The sequence below is a fragment of the Artibeus jamaicensis genome, unplaced genomic scaffold, assembly GCF_021234435.1.
Source record: "Artibeus jamaicensis isolate MK-2021 breed Jamaican fruit bat unplaced genomic scaffold, CSHL_Jam_final contig_233, whole genome shotgun sequence".
Taxonomy (NCBI): Eukaryota; Metazoa; Chordata; class Mammalia; order Chiroptera; family Phyllostomidae; genus Artibeus; species Artibeus jamaicensis.
Genome location: NW_026521486.1, coordinates 5,747,196 through 5,774,746, shown reverse-complemented (window position 1 = coordinate 5,774,746; position 27,551 = coordinate 5,747,196). Strand labels below are relative to the sequence as shown.

Sequence of the window (27,551 nt, the reverse complement as noted above, 5' to 3'; positions counted from 1 at the left end):
GCAAAGTGAGGACTTTTAGGACTTTTTGCAAAGTGAGAATTATTTTTTAATTAATGAAATTTTATAAATGCTAAATTAATAGTGAACAAAATCTATGGGTTATATTTTGAGGACACAAGCATTTATTAATTTTTATGGTTATAAATTTCTTATTGTATTTTAGACTTGCAAATGTATCTTTTCCAGTCTCAGACATTTTCCAAGGTCCCTGAAAAGTTTGTCAATGCTATGTATTAGGTGGCAAGGAAATAATAGGTAAAATGCACTGTTCACTCTCTTTAAAATTTTCCTGTGACTTTCCACTGTTCTGAAAATAAAATCCTTACTGTGGCCTATATGACCCAGTGTGATTTAGCGCCTCCTGCCTCCCAAGTTTATCTCCTTCCTCTCTCCTCTGTTCACATGCCCTGGCCTCCTCATCACCCATCCCTCTTGTTCTTTGAACACTCAAGCAGTTGCTTTTTAACTCTGCTTCCTCCCAAGATAAGCCTTCCCTACCCACCTTATATAAAGTGAGCCTCCCTCAGTCATTCTGTATCCCATCAAACTATTTTCTTCTCAGTGATTTCCTTTTCCCATGAGGATGTTGACTCCATGTGGACAAGAACCTTACTTGATTTATTGCTGTTCCCCAGCACCTAGAGAGTCAGACACACAGAAAGCACTTAGTGCATACTTGAGCAAATGAACGTTTATGTTAATAGATTTTATAATTTAACCATCCTTGCATTTTTGGTATAAATGCTACATGGTCCTAATATTCTCTTAAAACTGCTAAATTCTATTTGCAGATATTTAACCTAAGATTTTTGTGTCTGTCTTCACAAGTGAAGATTGGTTTATAGTTTTATTTTTTTTGTACAATCTTAGTCCAGATGAGTATCAGGAATGAATATGTTAGCCTCATAAAAGAAATTAGGAAGCTTTCCCTTTTATTTCTGTAAGTTTGGGAACAGCAGGGCTAACATGGAAATTATCTGTTTGATAGAAGTTTGGTGGAATTCATCCAGAAAACCATTTGTGCCTCATGTAATTTTAGTTTGAATATCTTACAAATTTCTAAAATGGGTTTTTGTCGTTTCATAATTTTTTGAGTTGACTGTAGTACTTTCTATTTTCCTTGACTATTATCCATTTTGTTTAATTTTCAAGTTTATTGATACAAAGTTATGTGTAACTCTCACAATTTAAAAAATCCTTTCCAAATCTATAATTATAATGCTCCCTTTCTCAATCCTGATGTTCATTTATGACTTCTCTCTTTTTTTAAGATTTATTTATTTTTAGAGGAGTAGGGAAGAAAAAAAAAAGGAGAGAAACATTGCTCAGTTAGTTGCCTCTTGTACATGCCCCCATTAGGGATCAAACCTGTAACCCAGGCATGTGCCCTGACTGGGAATTGAACTGGTGACCTTTTGCTTTGTGGTATGACACCAACCCACTGAGCTACAGTGATGAGGGCTATGACTTCCCTTTTTTTAATTGATCATATTTTTCAAAGGGATATTTACCTAATTTTTAAAATGTTTTTATTGATTTGTTGTTCCACTTATTTATACATTTATTAGTTGATTCTTATATGTGCCCTGACCAGGGATCAAACCTGCAACTTTGGCATATTGGGGACAGCGCTCTAACCAACTGAGCTACCTATCCAGGGTTTATTTATTTTAAAAAAATAAGGTTTTAGTTTTATTGAACCAGTCTACTCTTTTTAAAAAATTATTGCTTATGCTTTTATCATTATTAATTTCTTTTTTGGCACTTGCTACTTGTTTTCTAGATTTTTTAGTTAAATATTCCATTTATATTTTTCAATCTATTTCCAAATAAAAAATTTTTTAAAAGATTTTATTTATTTATCTTTAGAGGGGAAGGGAAGGAGAGAGGGCGAGAAATATCAGTGTATGGTTGCCTCTCTTGTGTCCCCTGCTGGGAACTGGCCTGCAACCCAGGCATGTGCCCTGACTGGGAATTGAACCTGGGTCCTTTGGTTCACAGTCCCTCGCTCAATCCACTGAGCCACACCGGCCAGGGCCCAAATAAAAATGTTTTAATAATGATGTATAGTCACCAAAGATAGCAACTCTGGAAGAGAATACCTATATGAGTGTATAAGTTCGGATTTATTTGTTTTAAAAAGTAAACTTATTTGTTGTTACTTTCTATTCTCACTTTGTAATAATGTAATTTAAAAACTGTCTAATTATTAATATGAAAAATTTATAGTATGTATATCATAGAGCCCAAAATGTCTGAAAATACAGGGGAAATAGTGTATTTCTTGCATTTGTTTCTTTTAGATGAACAGTTGGACTAATTGCTTTAAGTTTAGAGGTATGTCACAAAATAATAATAAATAAAGATGTCTGGATGTTGAAGAAAAAGTTGATTATATTATTTGAAAAGAGAACTATTATCTTGTTTTAAAATGTGTTTATGTTTCCCAACTTTGTGCAGCTTGTTACTTAATACTTACGAAGTAATACATATAGTCATTCAGAGTAATATCCTGCACTGGGAAATAGAGATTTAGCAAAATTCAGTTTTATAAAGAGATCGTGTCCACAAATTGAGCATGCTGAGCATGCTCCACGTCAGTAATCTTTCCGTAACTCATCTGGAAGGTATTGGAGGAATAAAAATAGACTAAGTACTCAAAATTTCCATCCTAGGAGTTTCCTGCTTTTGCCTACATCTTAATTGTCAGTTTAGCTCTTGGCTCCTACTTCACTTAGAGCTGTGCAAAGACAGTGGAAGTATTTTACAGCATAAATACTCAAGCTGTAGATCATCTAGGCTGTGGCCTCCACCTTCCCTGAAACAGCTTCTTTCCTGTTCTTCTGTCAGAGTAAAGAGAATGGAAGGAGGGAGACTGTATAAAGACCCAGAAGCTAGGATGACAAATGTGCAATTTAGAAAAGGTTTATAGGTTCCTTTCAAGGAATGCCAGGCTTACAGAATCCATCAGTGCTCTGCTGGCTGGCATAGCAGGTTACATACACTCAGTGAGCCTAGTTCATTTGAGAGAATGAGACTGGAATCCCATTTGTTCTGCTTTATAGAGATAGACGGAGTCTGATAGACACAGGGCACTTTTGTCTGCTTGCTATCATTTTAGTTACTTTATTTCCTCAAGCAGTCAAACAAATAGATGGATGGAAGTTTCTGGAAACTATATGATTTTCATTCCTTATATTTGGGTGGCAGATTTCTTGTTGTTCAGCCCAGCACTTCAACTGGAGGTCCAATTAATTCATTTATTTACCTATTTGGGGCTTGGTGTAGGGCTTTACACAGCCATGAAGGAAGATGGGTGTTTGTCCTTATACATACTGGGGAAGGCAACCAGTGAACACATTATTTCACAAATAATAAATTGTTGTTATGACCAGTGCAGTGAAGTAGTAAAAGATGTTATGGGAATGTTGAATAGGAAGGCTGGTCTAGACCGGGAAGGGAAGGGAAAGTTTGCCCAGGGTAATGACTTACTTTTGAGATGGCAAGAATAAGATGAACAGAACTGCAGGGGGTAAAAAAAGGCAAGTGCAGTTTTAGAGCTGAAAGGAACCACAGGTACACTCTAGTGATGTCTTATCCTTGCATTCTACAAATGAGAAGATGGAGGCCCAGGGATACCAAGGACTTGCCTAGCATAAGTTACACAGCCTATTAGCTCCAGGGCTAGAGACACAAACCCAGTGTGGGCTTCTTCGGTGATTAGAAATCTAGAAACCTATAGCTAGAAGAAGCCACCTAAGGATGGGAGAAGCCAGGCAGGTTTTTCCTTGTCAGCTGCAGAGCTGTTTCAGGTGGAAGAGGAGATTAATAATGATTCAGATCTGCCTTTTCCGACCTAGAGGAACTCGGTTTGCTATGCTGTAGCATAGTTTTTATTTAGGCTGGGGGAGGAAATACCAAACACACACACACACACACACTCTCTCTCTCTCTCTCTCTCTCTCTCTCTGAATGTGTAGTTCAGTTGGGAATCCAGTCCCTGTCTTGTAGCTGTCTAGCTGTAAGATTTGGGATAGTCACTTAACCTCTCTGAATTGCCATTCACAATTTTATACTTTGGTGTATTTCCTTTCAATCTTTTCCTAAGTATTTTAGGAGCTGGTTAGATATTGGTTGTGCCCTCTGTTTCACCTTGATCTTTAAAAACTAGGCTCTTGCCCAGGCCAGTATGCCACAGTTCGTTGGATCATTGTCCTGTGACAGAAAGGTTGTAGGTTCAGTTTTCAGTCAGGGCACATGCCTACATCGCGGGTTTGATCCCTGGTCTGGATGCATAAGATTCATGGTCCAGGTGTGTAGGGAAGGTAACCAACCTGTGCTTTTGGCCGGGTCCCCAGTTGGAGGCCTGTGAGAGGCAAAGGATAGATGTATCTCTCACATCACACATTGATGTTTCTTGCTCTTGCTTTCTCCCTCCCTTCCCCTCTCTCTAAAAATAGGTAAATGAAATCTTTAAAATTTTTTAAAATAAAAAATAAAGTCTCTTGTTTGGATAAAGCATTGTTTAAGGCCCCCTTTAAAGAGCAGTTTGCTTGCCCAAACATCTGGAGAATAACTAGCAAGCAAGACAAGCTCTAGGAACTGCAAGAATCATTAGCAACTGAGCATATTTCTGTAAACCAATAAAAGTTTTATATTTTATTCATCTGTTAAACCCCTTATGCTGTTGCCACTTTCACATTCAGTGTGTGTAGGCGGTGAGGATGAGATAGCCTCACAAATGAAAGTGAGTGGAAAAGGGCCGCTTTCCCTTTAAGGCAGTTTCATTCCCTAGCTCCCTCCCCTTTCCTGATTGACAAACCTACCCAAAGTCACATGATCCGCCTCTATTTGAAGGTCACAAAAAGCTGCTTCCTTTAGAGACTGAGGGGGAGAGAGGGAGGGAGGGAGAGAGAGAGAGAGAGAGAGCGGGCGCGAGAGTGAGCGAGCGCGCGCAAGCGGGAGCAAGAGAGAGGGAGAGAGAGAGACAGGGAGACCGAACGAGAGAGTGTGAGCAAGAGAGAGCAAGAGAGAGCCAGGCAGAAGGAGAGTGAGAGTGAGTTAGTTCAAGCCAAAATGGCCGACAGAGTCTCTGCTGGTTTCTGAATATTTAAAATACAAATACAGATAGACAAAAAGAAATCATTTTTGGACCTTTTTTCATTTCCATTTCTACCTTGTATGCCTCAATTTGCTGGATTTAAGCACTGCTGCACTTTATGAGGTTGGTAAATATTTTCAATTTTTTTAAACCAGTTGATTTATATCGATCTTGTCTAACCGTTTTCACTAGTGGTGTTGCAAATCGACATTTGTCTAGCATGGAGACTGGCTTCAGACATTTCGTGAATCTGTGTAAATCAAACCCGTGATGTACTTTTGGTTCGGCATTTTAGAAATGGAAAAGCCTTGGTAAAATATTTAGATTTTAAGTGATTTAATTGCACTTTTAATGTCTGGACGTTCATCATCGTTTCTGTTTTGCCAATAAATAAAACTGTAATTGGAAATTTGATATTTGGAAAGAGGCTTTTGAAAAACACAGACCTCTCCCTGCCCCCTTAAATCTGCTGCAAAAATTTGCATAAATATAAATGGGTTTACATTCTTTCAGCTGCTAAGGCCCACAAAGGACCTGGGAGGGCAAGCACTACCACAGGAAAGCCTCTTTTTCTTTTTATTCTTTTTAAAGCTAAGCCATCCTTCCTAGAGAGATGTAAAGCCTAAAATAAGACCTGATACATTTTAAACTTCAGGCTGGGGGCGAGTGAACACCAGGAGGTTTGGGATTTATAAATTTCCCCTGCTCGAAAACCTCCAGAGCTATGTATGGATCCGATCGCCCCTCTCCTCTCTGTGCGCGCTCATTTGCACTGGGTCTCTCTGTGTTCTCAAATGTGCAGCCAGATGCGCTGTTATTTTGATCATAGTTTGAACCAAATGGTAGGACTATCTTGTAAACATGGTGTTTTAAAGATATAAACAGCCATCACCCCGATAGGAGTTATTTCTTTATGAGTTTCTCCCTGGAGATTGGCCTTCTCCATTTCTCATGGATTACATTTTTTGTTTAATTTTATGCAGATGAACTGGGTTTTTAAGCACAAATTCAGCATATGTGTGTGCTGTGGCGTGTTTTGACCGTGTTTCCATTGTGAATTGGTCATTGAGGGTCCCAGTAAATAAGTAGCAGTCTGTGTGTGTTGATATGTTAGTTACCATGAAACTGTGCAGTGCCCTCAAGTTAAATTCCATTACTCCCCAAATGCAGGATTCTAGAAAGCCTGGGAGCTGGAAGGGAAGAAAGCTGAAAACTTGCTTTCTCAGAGCCACCTCCCCCAGTCATTGTGAGAGTGTGATGTAATGCTTCTCGGTCTGGTGGGCTGAAAGGATTGTAGTTTGTGATGTGGCGGGTAAATTGCCCCCACCCCTGGGTCAATTACCCCATCCCCTTAGCATATCCTTGGCTCTGAGAGGCCTTGTTTTGTTTTCTTTTTTCCTCTAATTTGTATCCTCCTGATTTATGCCTGGGAATATTGGCATGAGAAAGAGACTGTTCTTCTAAATCTGTTACAAAGTATAGTTTAGAAAGGCATTTAAAATATGCAAATAGTTGAATTGTCATATCCCCATCATTAAATATGTAGAATTGGATTAAAGCTAATTAGGCATAAATGGAATAATTTTGATCAGAAGGGAGCATCGGTTATGGGTATTTTGGGGGGAGGTTCCTTTTAAATTAATCTAATTACAAGATTCTTGCTGGGCCTGAAAGTGTTAAAAAAAATGGAATAAAGTGCTGGACCATTTTGAAAATTTGACAGTCTAGAAGAGTGTGTGTAGTGCTTTCAAAAGCTTTATTCACTGTTAAAATGGATTGGCCTCTTGTGCTGAAAATGGCCTGTTTCTTTGGGCCAATTGTGTGTAGATGAAGGGACTTTCATGCTAATTTAACAAAAAGACTTTCCATTTGAATACATAAAGATAATTAAAGTGCTCTGTCTCTAAAGAGCAAGTATTTTATTATCTTTCCAAAATTAATGTTATTATACTAGTAATGGAAATAAGAAGAGAAGTGATGGTTTTAAATTAAGTGTAAATTTTTTGATGGTGCAAGTTCAGGTTTTGTGTAAGGATTAGAAACATTACATTAGAGAGGTCGTCTATAACAAATTTGTCTCTTTAAACATTTTTCTTACAGCTTCAATTTAAAGGAAAAGACATAGAAACTGCCTTAGTGATAGGGAATGTTGCTTTGTGGTGGACCTAAGGAAAATTAGAGCTTTGATTTTGGTGGTGTTTTTTCTGAAAATGAAAGTGCTTATTTGGGGCTTTACTTGTTAGATGATTCATTTTACATCCATTTCCTAAAGTTGGTTTTACAGAAGAGTGAGAAAAACCTAGGCTTTCCATGCTTTGCCATTACTTTGTTTTTTTGTAGACTGTGTCAACATGTGAATGGCAGGTTATTAATTCACTTTGCAGAACGAAGAAACCAGAGACAGGATGCCTGCTCTCTTAGGCAAGAAAGAGAATGATATAATAATGAACATTAACAAATACCATCTATTTCTTTGAAATGTTTTTATAAATATTCTTTTCTCCTAGACAGGTTGAAAAGTGAGATAAATAAGACATGGTTTCACGTATGTTAAGCATTATGGCTCTGGTGAGTTTCAAAAGCTCAGCTGCCATTTTGAATCTTAAGTTCCAGCAGAGCCGGTCCTTATGGCACACCAAAAACATGGCAATTCAGAAGCAAATACAAATGAGTAATAAATCAAGTATGCAGATGTATAGTATCGAATTTGTGCCTTTTGTCGAACTTGCCTTTCTGTCAGTAGTGTGAAAGAAAGCATTAAAAACTTCAGAGATGTCGCTGATGTTATGAAGAGCAAAACCCACGGATATTAGAACTGGCATGTTGTGGTTTTTAAAAATGAGACGGCATATGCAGAGGAAGTTTGTTACTGGAGAAGACGAACATGGTTTTTAGTGAAGTTCTCTCCCTCGCCCGTCCGTAATTCCTTATGCCGGGTCTACATGTGACGTTAATAGTAATGTTATTATTCACAACACTCCTCTGTCTCAGGAAAGATGTGGCACATATTCCTTATTAAGATTTTACCAAAACATCACAAAAATTGGTAGCACTTATTCTATCAGAAGTGGTATCTTATTTTTTTAATCTGTTTTCTAGTCCTTCTGTCTGGGTGCCAGAGAGGAAGCATTGCAACTTTGATACATGGTGCAAACTCAACTCTGTTCAGCTTTGAATAGCCATTTGTTATTCTTTATCACCACTAAGACAGTCCTTTAAAAATAACTTAAAACTGAAGCAGAGACTTCTAAGGTATTTCAGGTCTTCAACTCTACGAGAGACACTAAAAGAGTGACATGGGATGGTGAGACCTTCAGGTTCTGCAGAGCAGGCCCAGCAGATAACGGTGGCAGAGTGGGTCTCACCCTGTCCAGCTAGCTGCTCCATGACTTCATCATTTGGATATTACGATTTTCTTTAAGTGAAACTTGTGACTTAAAGATGGGATTTCTGCCCACTGGGGAGAGGGGCAGCACATGCTCATTGTTTCCTAGTACAGTCTTATTCCTGGATTTACACTGATCTGACTTCCCTCGCCTGCTTCTTGTGATTGAGACTGGTGGTAGAGAGGCAGGGTGAATCGAAGCCACTTGGCCTGAAAAAGGATTTAACCTATCCATGGTGGTGACATTTTAACATGTTCTCCTCTCTTTGTCTTTTCATATGTTCATTCATTAACATTTATTATGGCCTGGTGGGTGCTGTTGTAGGTGCTGGGGAATCCAAAAATTAATTTGGTTGGCCCATGGCTCTCAACAGCCATTTGGTTCATGTGGAAGTGTTTGCCACTTGGTGACTCTCTAACCTACTGCTTTGGGTTATGACTAGGATAAGTCTGTAATTCCTTTCACTTGGTGGTCACTTTATTAATGGGAGAATGAAGAGTAATTTTTGCTTATAGTAGTTCTAGAGACTTCCATTTAATCTTTGACCAGATGGTCACTTTATCCATTTTTTTAACCCTATATAAGTAGCTCAAAATTATCTCTTGAGTTATCTCTGAGAACCTCAAAACCTAAGTTGCCTCCCTAGTGACTCTATAACATTTCTCAGTTTTACTTTGTACTACCCTTAATTGTATCATCATCTCATTTACATTATTTATCTAAGGCACATCACTCCCTACTAAATTGTAAGCTTTCATGAGCGCAGACTTTGTTTTTTCATTGCTTAGTCCCCAGCATATAGAAGAGGGCTTAGCAGGAGTAAATGCTCAATAAAAATGTATGAGTTAGACCTGAGTTACAAGGTCACCAGGACCAGATACATGCCCATAAGCTCCTGTTTCTTCATCAGTAAAATGGGGATAATACATTGTGAAGCATAAAGGAAATGCTGTATGGAAGGGCCAGCACTTAGTTTTGTTGCTTAGTAAGTGTTTCCTTCCCTTTTGTTAAATAAACCAGAAAGGCTTTTATGGCCCCATTGATACCTCCATTCTTTTCACAGCTCCCAGGATCATGAGGTGTGTGCTACACTGATTGCACTGAGCTTTAGCCTGGACAAGTGCTGAGCCTTTTCTTTTTATTAAAGTCCCTGCATTCCTATGGTCTAGTGTGTTCTCTTCAGGCTCTGCCTCTGTGATGTATCCACATTTGGCTGCTTTTCATACATTCTGTGTTTGCCTCAAAAGATTCTCAACAGTTTCAAATGAATTGGTCTTAGAGTTTACAAGGCAAAGGAGAACATAAAATAGTGTTTTCTCCTTCATTTTGATTATTCTAAGCCTACTCACTTAAATTCTGTTTATTTAATCAAAGTACAAATAGTTTTGACTCAAAAGATATAAAATAAAAATTTAGGTCAGTTACCCACTTTATTCAATGTTGTTGAATTATAGATGATACAGAAATGATTTTCATTCATTGACCTTGGAATTTGTTACTTAAAAACCCAGAAAATTATTTTGTATTTACTCATTAATTCAGCAAGTAATTATTGAGAACCTATTACATGCCATACTTGAGATAGGTGCTAGCAAAGGAGTAGCATGAAACTTTCCTCCAGTCACCATTGCTGAAGTTAGAAAGATAATGAACACAAGGAGCTAGCCAGTGCTCAGGACATTGGGTGATTATAAAGGAGGGATACCTAACCCTACCAGCTTGTGCAAGGTCCTTGAGGCAAGAAAGGACATTGGAGTCTTTGGAGAACTACATATGGAATACTTGGACATGGTTGAAGTTCGATGTGTATAAGGGAAGGATGATCTGGTGAAACTGAAAAGGTAAACACTGGCAGATGCAGAGGTGTCTATAAGCCATGTTTGGAAGCCTTTATCTTGAGAAGGCTCCTCCTTATAATTGAAGGCTTTTCAGCACGAATTTACCTGTTGAAAATAGATTTTTAAAAGATGACTCTAAGTTAAGTTGCACTGCAGAAAATGGATGGAGGGTTGAGTATAAGACCAGATAGTATTATAGTAATCCCAGTTAATAGTGGCCTGGACTGACAGCAAAGCTGGGAAGAAGGGGATAAATCCAGAGACATTTAGGTAGAAGGGTTCACATGACCTGATTATTGAGAAGGTGGAGGCTGGGGAAACTAAAGATGATAATTCTGATACCTCTGTCTCTGGCCTGGGCTAGAAATGGTGGTACCATTCACTGAGTTACGGTTCATCTAGAGAAGAGACAGATGTGGGGTTGAGGTAATGAGTTCCATTTTGAAGTTGTTGAATATTGGGACATCTACTTGAAGGTCTGGAGTAATTAGATATCTGGCTGGAGGTAAAGACTTGAAAATCATCAGTTTTACCAAGATTTCCCTTTTTAAGTTGATGGCTTTGATAAAAGGTCCAAAGATGGCAATGTGCAATGTGAGGTGCTATTGGATGTTGTTAAGGGGATACAACTTTATAGAGAATATAAGGCACATACTCCTATTACCACAGTGGTTCTCATGAGAAGTACCAAAGGAGTTTGAGGGTAGAGAAAGACTGATGTTAGCTGAGTTGATCAGAGAAGGCTTTATGAGACCCTTGTATTGGAGCTGAGTCTTCAAGTTTAGACAGAATTGGGAAGAGTGGACCTAGAGGGCAGGACATTCTAGCTAGAGGATTAGTTGTGTTCAGGGAAGATGATGGGAAATCAGATGTGTACCAAAGTGCTAGGGTGTCTGCTGAGTAGTTTGGATTGCCGTGGCAGACAGTGGGGACCTGTTAAAAGTTTAACAGCAACATGGTCAAAGTGGTATTTTGAGAATACTATTAGTATTCTAATACTAGTGGCAGTGGGCAAGAGGAGGACTGGGGTGGGGGCAACAGGACAGCAGGGAGAATTTAAAGTTTGGCAAAAAGGACATTTATGAAAGGGCCTACTACTATAAGATTGTGGCAGTAGGCTAGAAAAGAGACCAGAGACTCCAGGTTTTCAAGGCGAATGATGGGAATCTTTAATAGAAATGAAGATGAGGAATTCCAGGTCAGACATACTGAGTTCAAGAAGTTGGTAGGACTTCTAGATGGGTCTGTTTAGTAAGTAGCTGATGATGTGGAGCTGAAGCTTGAGAAAGAGGTCAGAAGTGGAGATAAGGAATTGGAAGTCATCCACATAGAAGTGAGAGTTAAAAAGCTGAGAGAGTGGATGAGGTCACCATGGAAGTGTAAAGAATGACAATGAGAACTGAGAACTGTGCCATGGGGACAAGAAGAGAAAGAGGACCTGCAAAAGGATTAAAAGAAAGGTGGTTGTGTAGGACAGTCAGTAATAGTTACTGAAAATGAGGGAAGGACTTCTCAGTCTCAAATGTGGTCAACAGGTTTTGATTCTGCCTCGGAAGAACAATATTTGGTTATGGCAATGTTCCTGAACCTGGTGCTGGGACATGTTTCAGTGGGAAAGGTCTGGGAACCAGTAGGTTATGCCAACACCATCAAGTAGAAATAGGATGCAAGCCACATGTGTTATTTTACATTTACCTGGAGTCATGTTAAAAAAGGTAAAAAAAAAAAAAGTTGAATTTAATTTTAATATCTATTTTAATCTAGTATGTACAATATTGTCATTTCAGTATGGTTGATTTAAAAATATTAATGAGGTATTTGGCATTATTTTCATACTAAGTCTTTGAAATCCGGTGTGTATTTTATTATTCAGAATTTTTATTAATTTTTGAAAAAGAGGCATCAGTTTGTTGTTCCACTTATTTATGCATTCATTGGTTGATTCTTGTATGGCCCCCACCAGGAATCAAACCCATAACCTTGGCATATCAGGATGATGCTCTAACCAGTTGAGCTACCCACCTAGGGCTCTGGTGTGTATTTTAAACTTATAGCACATTTCAGTTTGAACATGAAATTTTTATTGCAAGTGCTCTGTATATAGAGCTCATAAAATTTATTGTTGAAAAAATACATTCATATATCAAATTTTTCTAAACATAACAGAATTTTCCAGTACTAGAAGCAGGTATCAGTTTTAAAATTTAAGTTAATTAAACTAAAACAAAATAGAAAATTTAGTTTCTTGGTCATTCTAGCCTCATTAAAAGTGCACACTAGCCATGTGTGGCTACCATATTAGACAGCCCAGGATTATACAAATTAAATTACCTTACAGCTGATACACACTTTGAAAATGGTTAAGGCATCTCAAAATATTCTACCATCACAAAGCATTTCAAGGATTGGTATTTCTTGGAACACCTGTTGGCTTATACTAATAATATTTTTAGAATTGCAAGGGTCAAATCCTAATTTTGCATATGAGAATATGAACTTTTTTATGAAAGTGCACAGATTCCAAATTTTAAAACAGGAATTAAAATTTTTTTCACTAAGGTCAGTGGGGTGGTACATTGGTACAAGTTCTTAGAACATACTGGTTTGTGTCATAGTTAAGAAATATGCTAGATGCAGAGGCTTGCATTTTAATACAGATTTGGTTAGAGAGGTGGGAACATTCTCCACCCTTTTTTGAACTCATGGAGTCATGAGATGGTGCTCAGGGTGGGGAAATACAAAATTAGGGTTCAGAGGCTCTCAGAAGCTGTCAGTCAGTGGTCCTAGCCTTCTTCCTCATACATCCCCACCCACTCCACAAGGCCAACAGCTAGTTATTTTGTGCTTGTGTCACTTCTTTTTGGTGATATGCAGGTTGCGTTTAGACTGCTTTGTAGACTAGACCTTCCAAGTACCAGGTATATTTTGTTTTATTGTGCTTAACTTGATTGCACTTCACAGACATTGCATTTTTTACATACTGAAGACAAGACTCTTCACAAGCAAAAACATTACAACTTGCCTTATTGTGATACTCACTTTATTATAATGGTCTGGAATTGAACCTGCAGTATCTCCAATGGATGCCTGTAATAACCAATAAAGCAAGAAATGATCTTGACTTATGCTTGGAACTAAACTTTATCCACACTGGAGAGTAAGTGTTGGTTTTGGTTGCTGCAGAATTTCATTTTAGCTGACAAAGGAGTTTATTTTTCTATGAATTGCCCTCTTAAGAGTTTGGGGTGTAAGCTATTCTGTGAAGTTCTGGTTGGTTTGTGTGGGGTGTTTTTTTTTTTTTCATCAGCATGGAAATTTCTTACTATTTTGTTTTCTTTTAGAAGTACATTTTGGTTACCTATTTATGCCTTTGTGAAAACCAGACTGTATAGTGGCAGGCTTAATTAACCTTTAATGCCTTAATAAAGAGACCGACTTAGCAGAAAATTCCCTGCTGCTTCTCACAGGAGCCCAGAGTGGCCATGGCCAGTCTTTTAGCTCTCAATGCCATTGTTTCTTTTACCTCTTTGCTTATAGAAAATAATCACTTTGCTTTTTACATCATGATGTTCCTTTCTATATGCTGAAGTTAGACAATTGGATAGTACAGGGCTTTTAGACTTTTTGATTGGATCTACAATAAGATACAGTTTGCATTGAGACCTTCTACATACATGAATGTATACACTGACACAGAAGTGTTTACTTTCTGGTACTATGTGTAATATATTTTGTTATATTCTATTCAACTCCATTTTGAAAAACAAACAAAAACCAAAAGAGCTGATTATCCCAACCCACTAAATTGATCTAAGGATTCACTAAGGGTTGTCTCACTGAGATTTGTAGAAGATTTAAAACTTGTAAGTTGCCATATTCCAGGATATGATTCCCAGTTTTGCTGGTCTTGAAAATCAAGTTTATCAGCCTACTCAGTTATCATACCAACCAAATATATAAGCGATTTTTTAAAAAATGCTAATTTGTTACTTCAACATGTGGGTGGTAGATATTTTTGATGATCAGAATGTTGTCCTTCCTGTCCAAAGCATTCCATGTGGATCAAAAGGAGCCGGCCATCCATATTGAGGAATGGAGGTTATATATGCTTTTCCCGGATTTTAAAGAAACTTAAGTAGAAAACACCCTTATACCAGATTATGTATTTTTCTGGGAAAAGTCCAACAGAAAATAGCGCCATAATCTTTTTTGAAGGAGGTTGCTTTCCACCCCTCTTCCAGGTTTCATGAAGATGAGTCTCCACTATTAACACTTTCTGGTTTTGGACATATATCAATACATTTGATTAGTTCCACATTTTCCACTGTTTGACAGGATACTAATAGGTTTGCCTGGAAAAATAAAAGGTTCTTTTCCTGATTAAACTGAATTAAACTGGTCTTTACTTACTATAGGACTTAACCATCTTTAAGATGCTAATGGGCATTGGAAGTTGTAAGCGATGTGTATATATAAAATCTTAATGTTAAAGGTTTTTGTTTTTTAGGCCCAGTTTGTGGAAATGCATGGTTAGCTTTCCATTTCAATTATTCCTTTCTAAAATTACCTCCTGGTCAAGCAAGCTGGAGTTAGCTGTTTCCTAAGTCTCTTCAGACACTTTAATATGGTGTTTTCCAGACTTAGGTTTCAGGGAACTATTAACAGTGCAAAAGCAATATTGGAATCCAGCATGAGTTACCAGTTTTAAATTTGCCGAGTGAAAGCATTTTTTAAACCCACCATTTATTATAGTTATTTCAAAGAAAAACATCATAATAAGAGACATCTCAGTAAACTGAATATAGCTTTATGAAAATCATTACATAGGGAATATAGATCAGCACAGGTACTAAACTTCAGCATTTGGGAAGCACATCATTAATTATAGACCATCTCTTAGCATGTATTACTATTAACTATGTGCTTGCTGGTTTTTATTAGCCTTACTCATAAGAATAAACCTTACTTCAAGTTTTGGAACTACCTCCTTCATTCTTATTTATTGACTACAGTGATAATGACTCACACTTTAAAAAATATTACTTTATTCCCTCTAACTATACTGTGAACAAATAACCATTCTAGTTTAATGTAACGAAAAAAGGAAAAACAAGCTAGCTTTGTTATGTGCTAAGAAGTTATAGATCTACCAAAGTTTATCTGATTTAATGAGGTATAGTCATGGTGATTATGTAAAAGTGGTAAGAATGTTACAGAACTGAACAATGTTACTTATTTATGTTTTGCCAGCCTGTTAACTCTTTGAGTTATGGATAATGGCAGATGTTCTGTCATATTATGTAGATTTTTATTTTTATGTCTATAACCTTCCTCGCACATTTTAAGTGACAGAGTTCTTAAATCAGGCTGCCCAACATCAAATGTCCCCTGTCTTTTTTCAAGAGAAAGTGCTTCTTAGATACACTTGATTCTTTAATTAAGGGAAGCACTGGCCTACCCCCAGCTGTGATAATGCCATCAGCTGGTTGTGGCAGTGGTAGCTAGGGCTTTGACTCTTTGTCCTCAAGGGCCCCGGGGCAGAGAGGAAGAGGTGAGAGTTTGGGGTTAGCAGTGTAGAGGGTTTGGAGGCAGTGAACATGCCAGGTAGACTTGAGTTTGAGCAGGATGTACTCTAGGTCCTACACAGGAAGAAATTGTTTATTAATAAGTATTTATGTATATTCTCAACACTACACTGTGTGTATTTTTGGATACAAAAATTAAGAAAGGCCTGACTTTTATCTTTAAACTAATGTAAACGGCCAGTGAGGCTGTTGTGTAATAAAGATGGAAGTGTGTTGCCAAGGGATCTGAGAGCATGGAGAGAGAGATCTAGTGCACTGGGGAAAACTCTACCAAAGAAGCGTTTGAGCTGGGTCTTAATGGATAATTAGGAGTTGCTTGAAGGGGATGGTGAGTAAATCAGGAGGAGTGTAGTGCAGTGGTAAAGAACCAAAGTTCTGAACCCAAAGCAGCTGTGTGGTTAGGTCAGCCTAGTGTTGGGCAAGTAATATCTGTGCACCTCAGCTTCCTCACTGTGAAACTGGGGAACAACAACAAGTTAGTACCAGCCTCAAAGACTAGTTATGACGATTAGGTGAGAATTTATTTAAAGTAGCATATCGTTGGGAGTCCGTGTAAGCTATTGTTCCCATTTTTATTGTTAGCATTTCACAAAGAGGAAATAACAAAAACAAAATTAGGGAGTAGGAGAGTCTGGGAAATGGTGTGATATTAGTGGGACACAAGTCTAGGCTGTCTAGAGGAGAGTGGATAGGTTCTTTGGGTTTCATATTTTAAGAAATTTGGAATTTATCTTAAAGAAAGCAGCTTTAAAAAATCAACCTGCTTCAGTTGATCTCCACGTTGAGGGTCTGATGGAGGGGAAGATATAAGAGGCAGGCAGTCAAAGCAGGAAAATGTAAATTAAATCAATGACAATACAGATGGAAAACCATATTTAGAGACTTCTGATGTGAAATCTATTGGATGTGATAAGAAACAGGGAGGAGTTGTGGATTAGCCCCAGGCTGGGTGAATGAGTGGTGCTGTGGGTTAGGATAAGTGTTCAGTGGGTTTGAACTATGTAGTAGGGTGAGGATGGGGGCTGAGAGGCTGTGGTTTTGCTTGAGCTATGTCTTAGATGTTTGCTGGACATGTACTGCAATTTGGCAGGTGGAAATACAGATCTGGAGCTCAAGAGAGAAGTAAGTTTTGGAGACATTGATTTTTACATGTAGAGATAGATGGTTTTCTAGGCCAGGGGGTTGACAGTGCATCCTCAGGGGGTGCAATGAAACAGGAAGAGGGGTGGTGCAAGAGAAACCCAGACAGGAAGGAGTTTGGGGAAGTGTGAAGAATAGTTATCAGGGCCTTTGCCTCAGGGGGTTGGCTGAGATAAGCCATGAAGGTGGGCATTGGGTTTGGCCTTGAAGAGCTCAGTGTACCCTCTGTCCATGGGTCTCCACTGGGGCCCAGCAGCCCGATCACATTGTTTATCTTGCTTGCAGTGGTCTGCCACATTGGGAAGTCTCCCTGTGGGCTCTTGGGTCTCTTTTTGTCACTACAGTGAGTAGCTCTAAAGACAGAAACAAGTCATGTTCATCTCTGTAACCCCCAGCTGCCACCACAGTGAGTGCTCTGAGCATTTGTTGAATTAATAAATCAATCAAGGATAGCTTGAATTAAATCAACAACATTTTTTGAGTGCCTTGTGCTCCAGGAGCTGTGCTAGTCGCTAGGAATAAAGCAGTGAACATAACAGATAAAAACCCCTCCCCTTGTGGGATTCCCATTCTAAAGCATGAATCAGAAGGCTAGGGAGAAGAGCAAGTAGAGAGGTAACCATTGGAAGTACAAGAATAAGTTCTATATTCCCAACATCCATGAGGTGAGCCTGGTACTTGAAGAGGCATTTGATCGAACTTGAACATGGGAGAGTGTGTCCGGAAGGGAACTCAGGTGTGGGGAGAGATTTGCTGTACGGATGGCAGGTTAGCCTTGGAGAGGAGAGAGTAAGTTTAGAAATAGAGAGGATGTTTGAGGGAGTTTCCCCAGGGAGACATTCACCTCTAAGAAGAAGGCATTCCTCTCTGTAAAATAGGAGAGGAAGTCTGAGTGAAAAGAAAGAGAAAACATTTAGAAAATTAAGACCTCCATCTCTCACCTTCAAAGGAAAAAAAAACAATATAAAGAATCATCTACCAGCTCTAAGGGCTTAGCTGAGAGGGGAGATCCTTTATTTGTAATTTCAGTGATTTGTGGCTGTGCAGCCTTTCCCAGCGAGTCAAAGTGAAGAATGCAGTTACTTGGGGTTCATCTGAGGCGAATGAGGATTGGCCTAAATAGATAGTGTGGGATAACCAGGGGTGAAGCCTTTGGGGAATGCTGGTGAATGTTCAAAAAAGTCCAGGCTGGGTTGGGAATAAGATAAAACCAGGGTCAGGTAAATGGCCTGAAAGAATAGGGACAGAAAGAGTATGGGTTGGAGGAGGCGAGAACTTACACGTGTATGTGAGAAGGGGAAGGTAATAATTAGTTCCTTTGTGCTTCCTGTAATGAACACAAGGCACTCTGCTGTAAGTGCCTTACGTATGATATCTCAGTCTTCATAATGAGGACTGTAAGCTAACTTCAGAGTGGTTAAGTATCTGGTCACACAGGTAGAAAGTAAACAGACAGACTTAGCTGCTGAGTTTGTGTGCCTGATCACACTATACTCCACTGCCTGAGGAAGAAACTAGACACAAAAGTCTCCCAGGCCAACTAGGTTTGCAATGGCTTCCTGAAGTTGCTGGGCCTCCCTTTCTTAGGAGAAATATTTGGTGTGGCATGGAAGGGAGCTGTGGACTGTCTGGTTCTCCCCCACTTAAAATAAGTGTATTTTAGGTAGCAGTGTACTTTATATAAACTCTTCAGTTTTCCCCACCTCCCTCGCTCATACCTGAATGTCCTTTAATAGGAAACAAAGAATATTGCACAATTAGAGACAACTTTAAATGCAAATTATTCTGAATTCTCTGAGTGTAGTGCCGCCTTCGTTCACCTGTCCTCCTTCCCCCTTTAAACAAAGAAGAGCCAGAGGAGCTGCTTGATCTACCAGTTTGAGGATAGAGGGACTGAAGAAAAAGCATGGCTGATGTGTGGTACCTAAAAGCAGGGAATCTTTCTGCTTTGCCTGTTGCAGAAATACTGGTGATATCTGCAGTGGTGGTGGTGGTTACAGTTCCTAGTTTGACAAACAGGAATGTGTTCTCTTCCTGGGGAGAGTCCCCTTCTGTCTTAGGTTACACAGGCTCTTCTGAATAACTAGTTGGACTTCTGTTGGGTGAGGAATTTAGTCCCTGGCTCTGTGCCCTCCACCTGTGTCTGAGGCTTCTGACATATCACTCAGGGTCTAGCCCTTTGCAAACCCATGGGAGACACTTTGACCTTTGCTTGCAGGCCATTTGGAAGCACAGAGGCTTTGCAAATGAAACAGGTTGGCAACTTTATCCTCTATAGAGAAAGGATAATTTGCAGAGACAGAATGTATATTCATGGTACATCAGCATTGTGTTTGCAGTCTTTTAATATCTGGCTTTGCTCTTGAGGCAGTTTGGAAGGAATGCCACTATACCTTCCATCTCTTTGATGTAAATAAATTTTCATGATATTAAAAGAAACAACACTAAAACCACATAATTTTACATGCCAGAGAAGTTTAGCTATTTCATGTATTGAAAATACAGAGCAAATAGTTCATCTGACATTATTTGCTGGTAATTTTTAAATTCACTTCTGTGTTACTTGTTAAGGCCGTGCCTTTGAAATGTCTTAACCTGCTGGAGCTTTTGTAGTTCTGCTTGGTTCTCTATTAAGGGTTGGCATTTTTAAAACATTGCTAGGATGGCCCATGGTGCATCATATTATTAACAACTTTGGTTTTTAAAATTGCTTACCTATAATGGATTTTTAATAACACGATCTTCTTTTGTCAGTTATGAAATGCCAGTATTTAATCACTGGTACTTGACAGAGGTTCATAGGCAAAAAAAAAAAAAAAAAAAAAAAAACCACTAATAACCCACCACTGAGATAATGCCTTCAGTAGTCCCATTACTCCCAGGCCAGGATTAATTGGGGTCTCTACGACTAGTTGGCACCTTTATTTGGAAGTCAAAGTAAATATTACAGTCTGCTTATTCCTCATTCACACCCTCCCTCCCTGACAGTCCCCCAAATACTGATACTATTCTCCTGGGTAAGGGCAAAGTTGGTTACTCAGTTTTAGGTTATGGAACTCTTGCTGGTGGTTTTTTATGTTTGTTTTGTTTTGTTTAATATTCTTCTTGTTTTGGTTAGGGGCAGTGATAGGACAGACACAGTTTAAGCTGGCATATTCTTCTGAGGGTTCCCTCTGAGGCTATCTGTGACCAAATTTTAAAATATTGTTCTGAATCATATTTAGTTTTCCCATGAGGCAGGGAGAAGAGGAGTTTAGATATGAACTCGTATTCATTAAATGCTTGTTATATAGCAGGTACTTCCCACTACTTCATCTAGTCCTCACACAACCTGAGGTGAAGAATGGTTTGATCTTTAAAAGATGGAGTTTCCAAAGCTTAGTAACTGATCTGAGGCCACACAAACAAGGAAGTGGAGGAACTAGGGGCTCTGACTCTAGAATGTATTCTCTTCCCGAGCAAACCTTCTTAAATGTGGTGCAGTCTAATTGATTGGGTGAATCCCTGTTTTGTGAAGTGTAGTGTCTTAAATAAAATATGGGCTGAAGTGATGGGAACTGATGGCTCTATGGGGCTTCTTGGCACTGCATTCATAATAAATAACGAGGACAAAGAGGCAGGAGTACTGGTGTGCGGGGCAGGAGTACTGGTGTGCGGAGCAGGAGGGCTTGTGGGGCAGGCCTGCATGGCCGTGGAAAGGCATTTCCCGTTTTGGGCAGCATGATAGATTAATTAAAAAGGAGAAACCCCAGAATGGCTAAGCACTTTATCTCAGATGCTTATTTAAAAAGCCAAGTTGATTAATAAAGAGACATTTTTAAAAGGCTCTAAACTACATTGAGTTTAAGTAGTAATACAGCGTAATTAAATAGAAGGTTATCAAAGCTATAATGAAGAAAATATAAATTATTTGTAATTAGACAGTAATTAAAGGCATGTACATGCCCAGTGATTTTTAAAGTGCTTGAAAACAATTAGTTTTCTTAAGTAGGTTAAACAATTGGGTTGCAAGCTTGTATATACAATTAATTTACTTAACAAACCTGTTTTTCATAGATGATACAAAAGTGAACTTTAACTTGGCTGTCTAAATTATTACCAGTTCTAATTTAATGGATACCCTTTTAAAATATATATATAATTTTACCTTTAATTTTTTAAAGTATTATCTCTTCCTTGTCTTCTTTCTGAAAAATTTTGTCATAAAGCCCAATAAGTAGTTAAAGAAGATAGGTGGCTTGGCCAGGGGTGTCAGACTGAGGAGGCCTTCACAGAAAGCATGGATTTGGTGTGGCTTATTAGAGCTGAATAGAGGCACGAGGGGCATCCACGTGGGTCTGGGATGTGAGCAGTGTTGAGAGATTGATTAAATACAGGATTGATCAAATAAATGTGTTAAGGATAATGAGAGCTAGCAGACATCACTGTTGGAGAAGGGACTTATAAATATTGAAAAAAATAAAACTAGAATGAATCCTGTGATGGTAAGTTGGAATCAGAAGTATTATGTGCCTGACAGATAGAAAACTAATGCAGGTGTAAAATGCATGCATATGTGTTTATGTACACACATGCATGCATTTCTTAGCACTATCCATGAAGAGGGTGAGTGCCTGAGTACCCCAGTCACAATGAGTACATCCTGAACCTAGATCTTAACTGTAGAATACCACTTTTTAACTAAAAGGGAATCCCAGCTTCTTGGAGAAATGGCTGATTACAGAAAAGTTTAAGATGAACCTGAAAAGTTTAAGATGAACCTGGAATATCGTGTGCTTGAACGCAAAGAAGTCTTCAAAGAATCATGAATATATGTCAAAAGGACACAAGCCAGTTTGAAGGGGCTCCCACTGGCCAAATCTGGGATAATTTTTTTCACCAAAATTTAAGAAGTGATAGTCATAGATTAAAAGCCTGTTAAGTAAAGGAGAAAACTGAGCCCTGGCTAATGTGGCTCAGTGGATTGAGCACCGGTCTGCAAACAAAAGGATTCCCAGTCAGGGAACTTGCCTGGGTTACTGTCCAGGTCCCTGGTTGGGGGCCTGCTAACCACACATTGATGTTTCTCTCCCTCTCTCTCTCCCTCCTTTTCTCTAATAAATAAATAAAAATCTTTTTAAAAATAAAGAGAAAACTGAGGGACCCCACACAACCTTACCTGCTTTGCAATAAAACATATGTGTGGACTCATGAATAAATTTAGAGTGTGAAGAATGGGTTGTTTAAATATAGAAGTACCTCCCTGAAAAATACCTATTGAAAACAAAGAGAGAAAAGAGCAATTTTATAGTGGGAAAGCTTGGCAAACACCACCTTAACCAAGTAGTCTAAGTGATCACCAGCAGAGGGACAAATTGAAATTATGTCACTTGATAGGATGCAGAGAGAACACAACATTGCTTGGGTGATACTCAGGCCCAAGTGCATGACCTGAATCTAATTATGAGGAAACAACAGACAAGCCCAATTTAAGGGACACTCTACAAATTAAATGGCCTGCAATCAACTTCAGAAGTTTCAAGGTCATGCAAGTCAAAGCAAGACTGTGGAACTTTTTCGAACTGAAGGAGACTGAAGAGGCACGTCAACTAAATATCACAGGTGATTCTGACCTGGGGGCTTTTGCTGTCAAGACCATTGCTGGGACAAGTGGTGAGACTTAAATGGAGCCCGAGGATTAAGTGGTATTGTAATGTATTCGTGTTAATGTTTTGATTTTGGTTGTTGTAGTGTAGTTACATAAGAGATTTTTTCAAAGGAATATACACATTATATTATTTGCTGTGATGAAGCATTAGGTTGACAACTTACTCTCAGTGATTCTGGGAGAAAAAGGTTTTTTGTACCATACCTGCAATTTTTCTGTAAGTTTGAGATTGTTTCAAAATTTAAAAGGAATTTAAAAAGTAATATTCATGCCTAACATTTAAATCACGAGAAGTACATAAAATTTAAAAAGTCCCTCATTTCTCATCTTAACTCATCCACTTCCAATTCTGCTTCCTGGAGATGTGACTGGTAACAACTAAGACATTCTTTCAGGCATTTTATTTACATATATATGAGTATATATGTATGCATACACATATATAAAAGATCATACTGAGTATTTGTAATGTGCTGGGCACACTGCATTCCTAGGAATCACAGTGTTCAGCAATCAGAGGTACAGTGCTTGCCTCCCTGTAGTTGCTGAATGGTGTTGAGGTTTTTGGAGGTACCTTTGTTTCTTTAACCCTTGTGTGGTTGCACTAATGACAGTAGTCATCCATACAAAATAATCATCAGTTTTAGTCTGGAAGCGTGACCACTGCAGGGTTAAGCTCCCTCTCAGTGAGAGACAGTGGAATGTGGTGGTGGGAGCTTGAGCTGTAAATTCATATTCTGGCTCTACCAGCAATATGAAATTTCATTCGCCCTCATTGTGTCTCAGTTTCTTATCTGTGGATTGGAGATGTTACTAAGCTCTGTCTAATGGAAATGTTTTGAGACTTGTAAAGGGTTTATTACACTTTCATGTGACATGTTGCAAGCACTCAGTAAATATTAGCTTTTGCCAGTGGACATTTAAGTTACTGTTTTTTTGCTTTTATAAACGTTAAAATTGTCTTCCACACATTTTGCATACTTATGCTTTAGAAACTTTAAAAAAATTTGATAACCTTACTATCATGAAGTTTTTCTTTTTAGTGGATTTGTCAGCCTGCTAGAGTGATGTGGAAAAATAGAGAGTGGGGAATACTTGTCTGAAATTCTTTGCTAAATACAGCTGGAACTGGAGCAATATGGAATATTGGATAACTCCAGATTGATCTCTACTCAAGTGTTTGTCAAATAACATTGTTTTTTTTTTTAATCTGGAAATATGCCCGTGTTCAAATAATACAATTTTAGAATAGTTAGATGAGTTTTCCCCAAGTTTGAAAGGATCATATATGCAATGCTAATTCACTAGGAATTGTCAAGTTACTTTGCCTCAAGTAGTATAAGCCAAGAAAAGATTATATGGTGAGTTTTGAAAACTTTTCCTTATGGGTTTTGAAAGTCAGAGAATTCCTATTTATTCTATCTTAAAGTCATTTAATTCAATGCATATATTCTTGTTTTACCCAGCTTTAAATGCTGCTTTAAAAACTATAAAAACTGGACTCCTGGCCAAGATGGAGGCGTAGGTGGAAACACTGTACCTCCTCGCACAACCAAATTTAAGGACAACAGAGATTTTGAATCAAAAACACAATCAGAACAGACAGAAAATTGAACTGTACCAAAATCCAACAAAAACAAACCATTCATCCAAACTGGTAAGAAGGGCTGAGTCCGGCCGTGGAGAGGGGTCGTGGCAGGAAAAGGCAGTGGCTAGCAGACACGGGTGGGGTGAGGATCGAGCAAACCCAGTGAGGTGAGCAAGGCTGTTGGCTGACCGTGGCGTGGGCACACATTCTTGCCCAGGCAAAACAGGCAAAAAATGGGCAGTGAGACAAACCGGTACAACCCAGGGCCTGATTGATAGGAAATAAAGCCTAGAAACACCAAATGAAAACTTGTGGGGGTTGAGGTGCCGGGAGTGGCTCCCAGCCTCACAGGAGAGTTAGTTGGAGAGACCCACAGAGTCCTAGAATGTACACAAGCCCACCCACCCAGGAACCAGCACCAGAAGGACCCAATTTGCTTGTGGGGAGCGGTAGAGAGAAACGAAATTTGAGAGAGAGCAGAGCGACCGCCATTATTCTCTCTCTGACCCCGCCCCCACATAGTGTCACAACCCAGCAACTGGGTTGCCCCACCCTGGTGAACACCTAAGGCTCCGCCCCTCATACATAACAGGGAGGACCAAAAATAGCTCAATCAGACGAATTAATCAAAGCCCCAGAGCCAATACTTTTAAGCAACCAAGAGATAGCTAAACCTATCAGATGCACAGTTTAAAACACTGGTGATCAGGGTGCTCACAGAACTGGTTGATTTTGGTCACAAATTAGATGAAAAATTGAAGGCTACACTAAGCGAAATGAAGGAAAATGCACAGGGAACCAATAGTGATGGAAAGAAAACTGGGACTCAGATTAATGGAGGGGACCAGAAGGAAGAAAGAAATAGCCAAACAGAAAAGAATGAAGAAACAAGAATTTTAAAAAATGAGGAGAGGCTTAGGAACCTCCAGGACATCCTTAAACGTTCCAACAGCTGAATTATAGGGGTACCAGAAGGGGAAGAGGAAGAACGACAAGTGGAAAACCTATTTGAACAGATAATAAAAGAGAACTTCCCCAATCTGACAAAGGAAATAGACTTCCAGGAAATCCAGGAAGCTCAGAGAGTCCCAAAGAAGTAGGACCCAAAAAAGAACACACCAAGGCACATCCTAATTACATTAGCCAAGATTAAAATGGAGGAGAGAATTCTAGAAGCAGCAAGAGATAAGGGGACAGTCTCCTACAAAGGAGTTCCCATCAGACTGTCAGCTGATTTCTCAAAAGAGATCTTACAGGCAAGAAGGGGCTGGAAAGAAGTATTCCAAGTCATGAAATGCAAGGACCTACATCCAGGATTGCTCTATTTACCAAAGCTTTCATTTAGAATGGAAGGGCAGATAAAGCACTTCTCAGATAAGGTCAAATTTAAGGAGTTCATCAGCAGCAAGCCCTTATTATATGAAATGTTAAAGGGACTTATCTAAGAAAAAGATAAAAAATATGAACAGTGAAAGGACAGCAAACTCACAGTTATTAACAACCACACCTAAAACAAAAGCAAACTAAGCAGACAGCTAGATCAGGAGTGGAGCCACAGAAATGGAGATCACATGGAGGCTTAGCAACAGGGGAGTGGGAGGAGGAGAAGTGGGGAGAAGGTATAGAGAAGTAGCATCGAAGGTGGGAAGGAAATAGATGTGGAGGGCAAGAGTAGTGTGGGAAATGTAGAAGCTAAAGAACTTAAGACACATGGACATGAACTAAAGGGGGGGAGGGGGGTGGAGGGGAAAGAAGGGAGGAAATGGGATAACTGTAATGGCATAATCAATAAAATATATTTTTAAAAAACTATAAAAGTCTAATATAGGTTTTTAAACCTCTGAATGGCTTTTATTTTCTTCTGGCATATCTATTTTACAAATGACCACCTTCCTATTACAAGTTTTAACACCAGAATGTTTCTACTTTTTACCTTTCACATTTGAAAGTATTGCAATTGCAAATAGATTGTGATTTTCTTCTACTCTGAAGGAATGTAAATAAACCATTACTAGCTAGCTGTGAGTATATGTATATATATAAACTCATGTAGGAAACGGGGAAATGCTTGAAAACTGGAGCAAAAGGGAGGTTTTTTTTCAAGAGAAAGATGATCCATTGATTAACTGATTTATGTATTGTCTCAAGATAGTAATTAACTTGTTTCCCGCTTTGGAGATACATAGCTCACAGTGTTGGGTAATCATCTTCATAGCTTTGTGAAAACCAAAACGTTTCTTCTCTGTCACTGGCCCAGTAGATCTTAAGTTCTTATAGATCTATTGGAGGGGCCTATATGTAGATTGCCTGCTGGGACAGGAACAGGAAGGTACCTAGTAGAGGGGTCATTGCAGATCTGAGACAAATTTTCCAATTATTGATTATTGGTCTGAAAGTCTGTAGTATTATGTGTCTCAAAAGTTACAGCCTGCCATTGGGTCCATCTGTCTTTCCTACCCACTCATACTATCTCTTCTTGCTAGCCCCTTTCTTGTCCAGGTTTTCACTAACATTTTGATTTAACACACTTTTGAATTCAGTGAGGAAAACATCAGGTCTGTTGCCTTAGACTGTGATGAGGCCAAGGTCTGTGTTGAATGAGCTTCAATTCAGCATTGCAGGTTGGCATTAACTTACTAAGTTTCAAAAAATGTTGTCTACTGATTACCAGCCTGTCTTGTTGGGTGCAGTAGAGAGAACTAATTATTGGTGTTCACAATTTTCTTTAATATACTTAACCAATAGCTCAAAGCAAATCATTTTCTTGGTCCTAAGGTATTGGTGCTTCCCAGCCAGGTGTCAGGATACTAGTGCATCACAAAGGCCTCACATGTCACAACATGCCAGGTTTCTCCACTGCCCAGGATCTAGCTTGCCCCCTTAATGGATTCCCATCAGGCTTGTTTCCTCTTTCCATCAGTCCATGTCCCACCATTTGCCCTTCCATAACAGAAGTCAGCTTCATGAGAGTACTCTTTGCTTTCCACTTTAATCTCTTCCAGGTATGTCATAAAAAATATACAAGTGTGCAGTGAAGTAAACAGAATTAGAAAGATAGCCCAGTAAACTCCTTAATGATCACTTTGATAAAGGCCACTTATGGAAAATCTTTACAGTTATAATAAGTTCTGTATTTAAGATGAAAATTTGAGACCCAGTTTCTTTTCTTTTTTCTTTTATCTTTCTCCTCTCCTCTCTCATTTCATTTTATTTCACCTTGGATTCAGTCATGAGAATATGGCGAGGCCTTCTGTGATTTTATGTTT

The 27,551-nt window shown here is 38.8% G+C and overlaps 1 protein-coding gene across 4 annotated transcripts in view; it reads left to right on the top strand.

Annotated features, from left to right (window-relative positions):
• The window catches only part of TNRC6B (trinucleotide repeat containing adaptor 6B), a 243,209-nt gene that overhangs the window by 105,555 nt on the left and 110,103 nt on the right, over nt 1-27,551 (top strand). Inside the window, exon 1 of one of the 4 annotated variants that reach the window (XM_037160754.2) lies at nt 4,875-5,224. The exons of the other annotated variants lie outside the window; for them this stretch is intronic. Within the exon in view, the coding sequence (XP_037016649.2) occupies nt 5,220-5,224 (5 nt within the window). The 5' untranslated portion in view covers nt 4,875-5,219. Of the gene's footprint in view, nt 1-4,874; nt 5,225-27,551 lie in introns of those variants that run through there. 4 annotated transcript variants of the gene reach the window in all.